The following is an 8,846-nucleotide window of genomic DNA, read 5'->3' on the forward strand; positions in this document are numbered from 1 at the left end:
AATATGTGTACATAATCTAACATGCTTATTATTTGTGGGGACATCACACTTGAAATGATTACTGGTAGTGCAATTTGACATTTTCTGTGTTCTATGTATACATTATATGTGCAAAGCAGAAAAAATAATATTTGCATAGAGAATGAAGTTATATAACAGTGTAGGTGGATCAAGGCCAAGTCAATGTTGAGCATCTAAGAAAATTATGAAAGTTGATACTACTAGTAATGGAAACTTTCAGTCTCAACATCAAACAGTACTACAAGTTCTCACATCTCAATAGACCTTTGATTTTTTATTTTACTTTTCATTGACAGTACTCAGTACAATTTCACCAGCCTTCATACTTTAAACTAAACAGAACACCTGTTTACAATAACAACTTCATATGAGAAACAAAGGGAAACAGACTGATGTGTTTTATGGATTGAGTTGCTAGCTGCGGGTCATATTCACCGTAACAATTATAACAGCCTACACTCACTTTTTAAAGAATGTAGCAAATATAAATGCTGTACAAAAACATTCAAGTTAAGAACACAGAACTACTATTGTAGTTAACAACATAAGATAAAGGGTTTTTTTTACGTAACACAATGCATTTTAACAAGTATAAATATTTGTCTAACATTTCTAAACAATCAAACTGCTGAAAATGAACATATCCAGTCTGTGAACAGAGAAGATCAATGTGACATCTGGATGTATGGACCTTTGGTTCCACATATTTCTGAAAGTGTTCCTTGTAGACAGTACACAACTTCAGTTTTCAGACATTATATCTTACTTGTTTGTAACATGGAAAAACAAACATCACAACATCATAAGAAGACTTCCTCAGTGGCTGAAGGAGGTGGCACATCTGGCATGGCAAAGTGGTGTTGAAATTCACTGGCTGGCTCCCACGTGTCATCCCAGATTTTCCCACTGGAAAATATAATTATTGAAAGAAACAACACCAAAAACATTAATATCATGTTGGGGATTACTTCGTGCTTTTTATGTTTAACACCAGAGGTGGAACATGATAAAGACATTTCCTTAAGTACTGTACCAAAATGCAAATTGTCATTTTTATGGATATTTTCAACTTCTGCTACACTATTTGTAATTTAGATGGATTACAAACAAAACACTACTGTACAGTTACACTCGACACATATGAAAGACTTAGTTATTGTTTTTCAGTTGAACATTTCATAATATCCTTTCTGTGAAGTGAAAATAAAAATTGTTCAAATGTGATAATTAGTTTCTTTTGGATTATTATAAAGGCTGTTGTTTACTCTTTAATTTGTAGAGATTCATTGCTGTCACACAATTGTAATGCTAGAAATACAGTATGCAAAACAACTGAAAGCTTTCACAGTGTGATATTAGTACTTCTTTGGAAAGTTCAGAATCTGAATACTCCCTCCACTGCTTAGGCGATTTATCCTTTGGCACACATAAATCTGTGTAAGACATGGACAAATTCTCTCCACTTTGTCAAAATCCTGATAGCTTTTATATATTTCTTACAATTAATGTGAGTGCTCTTATGGCCCCAGCACAGTCCAGCTGGAATTATTCCCAGTACTTTTGCATCTAAGTGAGACACTACGTGTGTTTTCTGAACAGTTTCAAATATATTTCTTATTAAATTTGTTATTTTATGATTCGACAAAGATGGCAAAAAACTTTGCAATAATCCTTAATTGATTAAATAATTGAGATAGGATAAGAAAAAAAGCGAGAAGTAAGACGTGACAAAACACCTGGTTTTCCATTTTCATTTGTGCTCCAAAAAGGTAATCGATGGAAACAGAACATTCTCAGAGAATGAAATATCAAGAGCTTCTTACCAAACAGAGCAAGGCAACCAACGCACTTTTACTTCTGTGTTCCCCTAGACAGAAGGAATCAGAGAGGCAATCGTTAAATAACATGGTTAATGGATAGGTGTCTTCATAAAGCTTGTGTGTAATCCAGTGTGCACACCTGAGACACACACAGACCCATGTAAACACACTTTGATAGATGTGTAGGTATGTGTATGTAAGGCATTTCTGTTTATAAAAAATAATAATAATAGGATTTTGAAAAGCATGTATCCAATTGTGGCATTCACAAAAAATTATTTTGATCACAGGTTTAGTTAACTGCGTCTATCTGTTTTTGACTCTGGCTATGTTCTTTTCCTCGGAAAGTTTGACGTACTTGTAACATCATACACTGACATAATCAATATCATCCCATTATGAATTGTTTGAATTGTGTCCATTTAAACACTTCAAACTACACATGATCATCTACTATTTATAGTGAGACAGGGCTGGTCAGCATATATCAGGATCTATAAATTGTGCTTTCTATGATCCTGATTCAACAAGAACAACTGAGGATATAGGCTTACACAGAAAAAAATATGATCCTTCCTCATATACAGTCATTTCTATGTTAGCCATGTAGGTTTTTGTAGCAAGATGTAGCAGTATTCAATGTCTGTGATTAATTTTGCAGAATTGTTTAAGAACAAACACATGAAATACAATACAATCTTTTAATGTAATTCCATTAATCATTTCCCTTCACTAATCTCAAAAGTACATTTGAATTTACCCATGTAGCACAGTTCATGGCTGTAGTGCATGGATGAAAACAACTTGAGATAGGCTTACTGTAAAATGTCTACTGAAAAGCAAATGAAAACATTTTAAGTATTACCTCATTTATCCTGCTCTCAGTGACTTCTTCAAACTGGAACACCTTCTGCCTACTACATCTTCGACAGCCTAAGAAATGAAAAATTACATTTAAAAAAAACATAAGACTCTGTATACACAAGAAATCAAATATGAGTTTTCACTCAAGAAGTGAAAATCTGTAATATCCTCCTGATTGCCATACTCCATTTGTCCTCTGGGGTCCAAAAGTGAACCCACCTCAGTTGAGTTTTTTTTTTAAAGTACATACCATAAATTGTGAATCAATTCTGTGTAAAAACTTAGTTTCACTTAGGACCAACAAATTAACAAAAAAATTCACCCTTCATTTTGCAATTGAGTGCCACCAGACCTTGTTTATATAAATGCATACACTATTTGTTGAGAGAAACTAAAATGTTCTCTCAAAGTGCGTTTTAGTTTTCTCAATCCAATCAAGTTGAATTACAAAGTCCTCTTAACTAAAGTAAGGGATTGACCATATTTAATTATAGTCTTTTTATAGTGTACACCAAAATGCAGCTAAATAACTAGTGAATAATACTTTGCAATGGTTTGTTAGTTCTCTAGGACAACATACAGTGGGGCAAAAAAGTATTTAGTCAGCCACCGATTGTGCAAGTTCCCCCACCTAAAATGATGACAGAGGTCAGTAATTTGCACCAGAGGTACACTTCAACTGTGAGAGACAGAATGTGAAAAAAAAAATCCATGAATCCACATGGTAGGATTTGTAAAGAATTTATTCGTAAATCAGGGTGGAAAATAAGTATTTGGTCACCTCAAACAAGGAAAATCTCTGGCTCTCACAGACCTGTAACGTCTTCTGTAAGAAGCTTTTCTGTCCCCCACTCGTTACCTGTATGAATGGCACCTGTTTGAACTCATCATCTGTATAAAAGACACCTGTCCACAGCCTCAAACAGTCAGACTCCAAACTACGCCATGGCCAAGACCAAAGAGCTTTCGAAGGACACTAGGAAAAGTATTGTAGACCTGCACCAGACTGGGAAGAGTGAATCTACAATAGGCAAGCAGCTTGGTGTGAAAAAATCAACTGTGGGAGCAATCATCAGAAAATGGAAGACATACAAGACCACTGATAATCTCCCTCGATCTGGGGCTCCACGCAAGATCTCATCCCGTGGGGTCAAAATGATCATGAGAACGGTGAGCAAAGATCCCAGAACCACACGGGGGGACCTGGTGAATGACCTGCAGAGAGCTGGGACCAAAGTAACAAAGGTCACCATCAGTAACACACTACAACGGCAGGGAATCAAATCCCGCAGTGCCAGACGTGTTCCGCTGCTGAAGCCAGTGCATGTCCAGGCCCGTCTGAAGTTTGCCAGAGAGCACATGGATGATACAGCAGAGGATTGGGAGAATGTCATGTGGTCAGATGATACCAAAGTAGAACTTTTTGGTATAAACTCAACTCGTCATGTTTGGAGGAAGACGAATACTGAGTTGCATCCCAAGAACACCATACCTACTGTGAAGCATGGGGGTGGAAACATCATGCTATGGGGCTGTTTTTCTGCCAAGGGGACAGGACGACTGATCCGTGTTAAGGACAGAATGAATGGGGCCATGTATCGTGAGATTTTGAGCCAAAACCTCCTTCCATCAGTGAGAACTTTGAAGATGAGACGAGGCTGGGTCTTCCAACATGACAATGATCCAAAACACACCGCCCGGGCAACAAAGGAGTGGCTCCGTAAGAAGCATTTGAAAGTCCTGGAGTGGCCTAGCCAGTCTCCAGACCTCAACCCCATAGAAAATCTGTGGCGGGAGTTGAAAGTCCGTGTTGCTCGGCGACAGCCCCAAAACATCACTGCTCTCGAGAAGATCTGCATGGAGGAATGGGCCAAAATACCAGCTACTGTGTGTGCAAACCTGGTAAAGACCTATAGTAAACGTTTGACCTCTGTTATTGCCAACAAAGGTTATGTTACAAAGTATTGAGTTGTATTTTTGTTATTGACCAAATACTTATTTTCCACCCTGATTTACGAAAAAATTCTTTACAAATCCTACCATGTGGATTCATGGATTTTTTTTTCACACATTCTGTCTCTCACAGTTGAAGTGTACCTCTGGTGCAAATTACTGACCTCTGTCATCATTTTAGGTGGGGGAACTTGCACAATCGGTGGCTGACTAAATACTTTTTTGCCCCACTGTATGTATCATTTTTGGGTAAGAAACTTAAAAATCTCAAGACATAACATGCAAAGCAATACTTACTCTTTCTCTTCTTATTTTCATGTTGGCCACCCTCACTTAAGGACTGGGAGATCGCGTGGCTAGCAGGTGGATGAAGAGACTGCAGAGATGGCTGGTCTGCGGGTTTAAAAGGTGGTGGAGAGGTGGGAGAGGTTGTTTGTGAGGTGCTTCTGTCTCTCTTCTTTTTTTGGAAAGACTGGGAGCATGGAACAGAAGAAGGAGATAAAGGAACAAGATTGAGAACAAAAACAGTCTCTGTCTGCTCGTCTGACAGGCTCTTTGGGTGCTCCTCGAGGAGCCTAGAAGATTGATGTTCCTGGGTGGTCATCTCAGGCTGCTCCTTGGCAAGGCTCTCTGCTTGCTTGTTGATCAGGGTCTCTGCCTGTTCTTCACTGGGGATCTCTGCGTGCTCTTTGATGTGGGTCTGTTTGTCAGCACAATGCTCCTTGGTGGCATTCTTGGACTGCACAAGCTGCTGTTCTGTGGGGGTATTGGGGTGCACTGGTGTGGAGGTTCCTATAAAACATATTTACTTTCATAAAAATATTTTTCAAAAAAGGCCTTATATTTAGCAGGAACTACACTTTGGCTACGTTCACACTGCAGGCGAAAGCGCAGCAAATCAGATTTTTTTGACCCTCTGCGACCCATATCCGATCATGGTCTGACAGTGTGAACGGCACAAATCCGATATTTTCAAATCCAATTTGGGTCACGTTCGTATGTGTTACTGAATCCGATACATAGCTGATATTTTAGAAAGCGACTGCTGTTTGAACGGTCCTGTCACATTAAATCGATCTTCCACGTCACTGACACAAGACAGACGCCAATTATCAGCGCCAGAGAAGCACCACAGAAGACATCATGAACGCTTCCTGGCCATCCAGCTAAACTGTTGGGAAGACAATGTTGGAGAAACGTGAACATTATATTTGCAGATTCTGACAGAAATCTGAAACTACTCTTTGAAGCACCGCTCCTCTCTAAAACAGCAATAAGGATCATTATTAGGCCATATGTAAATAACAAAATAACTTAAAGCAAAATTGGGAAACATAAAGTCTCAAACAAGTCTTTATAATAAGGGCCATCAGTCAAACAATACTGTTTGGTCTGGGTCTAAACAGAGCGCAATGTGTGTGACGTCTTCTTTTGCGCATGCAGGCACTTTGGGCGTTCACACTTCAGTATCCTCTTCCGTATTGGCGTAATAAGCAAATGCTTCAGCCAATACCTTTTGATTAGCCTTGTCTCATGCTTTCTTGCTTTGTGGTAGATCTTTGTTCTGTATTCATTGAGATATTTGAATGCTAATCAATAAAATAAAATAAAATAAAAAATAGTAACCATCCACAACTATTTTCAGTTGCGGATGATAAAGGATTCAGAAAGTTTATTCATGCAGGTCCATATAACAGAGAATATGCATCTTCTTTTTGTTTTCATATTATAATTTATATTTAATTGTGTTGTGGTTTGCCGTGTTTTATGTTGTTTCACTTTAAATTTGTAAAAGGAAAAAGCTGAAAATTTAAATAGTTATATAGTATTATATGATTTATTTATTTCATTTTATGTGGAGTGAATAAATAAAAGTATATTTATGGTGGCCCCTACAGACAAAGCACATACAAACTTCAAATCGTGTACGAACCCTGAAGCACGTACAAACTCCAAAACACGTACAAACTCCAAAGCACGTACAAACTCAGAAGCGCATAAAAACTCAAAACACGTACAAAACACAACAGAAATGCTCCAGGATGCTAGGGGCTACACAAGCCAGCAAGTACCAACGACCGGATTTGGTGTGTTTATTTATTTATTTTTTCATTATTTGACTATATATGAATGCTTGTGTATAAATACACAAACAATACACATATGCTTTCATGCTTTCAATTGTGTAATTTAAGTGATCTAGGTAGCTCTGTTTTGGAAGTTCAGTTCATGCTAGAAATGTGTTTTGGAGTTTGTACGTGTTTTGTCTCTAGGGGCCACTGCATATATTTATATATAAACATATATAAATAAAAACACTTTTTTTACCTTAGTAATTCCTTTTGTGCATAATTTTATATTATTGTTAATAATAAATTAATTAAAGCAACAAAACAACCTGAAGAGCCGGTTCGGAGCCGAAAGAGCCATCTCCACCGTTATTGGACTCATCTCGGACGGGGATGAGTCTGCCTACAGGAGGGAGGTTGAACGTTTGGTGTCCTGGTGCAGCCACAACAACCTGGTGCTGAATGCCCAGAAGACAGTGGAGATTATTGTGGACTTCAGGAAGCACACAGCTCCATTCCCCCCCATCATCCTGACTGACACCCCCATCACCTCTGTGGACTCATTCCGCTTCCTGGGTACCACCATCACCCAGGACCTGAAGTGGGAGCCCACCATCACCTCCGTCATTAAGAAAGCCCAGCAGAGGATGTACTTCCTGAGGCAGCTGAAGAAATTCACCCTGCCAACATGGATGATGATACAATTCTACACTGCAATCATCGAGTCCATCCTCACCTCCTCCATCACCGTGTGGTACGCTGGAGCCACTATCAGGGACAAACAGAGACTGCAGCGTGTTGTGCGCTCTGCTGAGAAGGTGATTGGCTGCAGACTCCCATCTCTGCAGGACCTGTACACCTCCAGGACACTGGGGCGTGCAGCTCGGATCACAGCTGACCCTTCTCACCCTGGACACAGTCTGTTTGACCTGCTCCCCTCAGGCAGGAGGCTCCGGTCCATTCGCACCAGAACCTCTCGCCATAAGAACAGTTTCTTCCCCTCTGCTGTTGAACACATGAACAATAACCGTATGACTGTTCCCACCCCTAACACATGACCCTACGCTGTGTTCACTGCATCATTCCATGTTTGGCACTGATCACCACCTGCACTCATGTATATATCATGTATATATCTATCTACTTAGCACTTTTAATTCTTATTCTCATTTTTATTTTCATGTCTATTTAAGCTTAATTTATAACAGTATGTTTGCACTGAAGCACCGCAGCAATTTCCTAATGTTGTAAACCCGCTCAACATTTGGCAATAAAACCCTTTCTGATTCTGATTCTCTTTTTAGTGAGCCGAACTGAAAGAGCCGGTTCTCTAAAAAGAGCCGGAAATCCCATCACTAGTGTTTACCCAGATAGCAAGGAAACGTCTTTGTGCAGAATCCGTGCACCAGCTCTCATTTACTGTTTTAGCTGTTGGGTGGTTGTCGAAATTTTGTAAGGTTTAACCTGATATTCTGGCATTTTGAGCAAAATGAATTTATATTTAAAAGTCAATTCAGGATTTTAATGAATCAATATCATGTTATGCAAGCTAGAATTGATTTTAATCGAAAAATTGATGATCAAAACCCACCCCTAGAAGGTACTAATGGAAAAGGGCCATATGCATGCTGCTTTTATTCTGCCTTTAGTGGCATCTTAGTCCTCCTGGCATCTGGAAATGAAACCCTTTTGTTTGGGGAATGATGAGGTGAAAGTTTTCTGTCCTTATTTCTTGTGAAGTGTGAAAATGTTTCACTCAGTACAGTGCGCTCCAGCTGTGAGGCTCCAGCTGCTGTTATGCAGCTGATGAATTGGTCATTGTGCACTGACTGGTCCTGGTATTCTCCTAACCCCAAAGCTGTTGCTGCTGAGAAAAATGTAATTTACACAGCTGGAGAAGCAATGTACAGGAAGTACCTCCCCACTCTGCTTTTTCTGATTTCACAGTAGTCCTCCAGTCTGACTCCCAGTCATTCTCACACATCTCCATAATGATGTTGGTGGTACAGGACCACTGTTTTATCTACTCAGACAATCACTATCAGACACGTAGTAGTAAACAAAACTAAAGTAAACAAAATCAAACATCAACATTTTTATGTATTTCAAGATTTTTATT

The 8,846-nt window shown here is 39.1% G+C and overlaps 1 protein-coding gene across 1 annotated transcript; it reads right to left on the bottom strand.

Annotated features, from left to right (window-relative positions):
* Positions 1-585: 585 nt before the first annotated feature.
* Positions 586-5,817, bottom strand: LOC309698431 (uncharacterized protein). The gene is made up of 5 exons (XM_082520870.1): positions 5,752-5,817; positions 4,956-5,450; positions 2,707-2,774; positions 1,845-1,888; positions 586-927 (listed from the first exon to the last, which is right to left on the bottom strand). The coding sequence occupies exons 2-5, from the start codon at positions 5,260-5,262 to the stop codon at positions 822-824; spliced, it is 525 nt and encodes a 174-aa protein (XP_082376996.1). The 5' UTR covers positions 5,263-5,450; positions 5,752-5,817; the 3' UTR covers positions 586-821.
* Positions 5,818-8,846: the final 3,029 nt, after the last annotated feature.

The sequence above is a fragment of the Aulonocara stuartgranti genome, assembly GCF_965226115.1.
Source record: "Aulonocara stuartgranti genome assembly, chromosome: 22".
NCBI lineage: Eukaryota > Metazoa > Chordata > Actinopteri > Cichliformes > Cichlidae > Aulonocara > Aulonocara stuartgranti.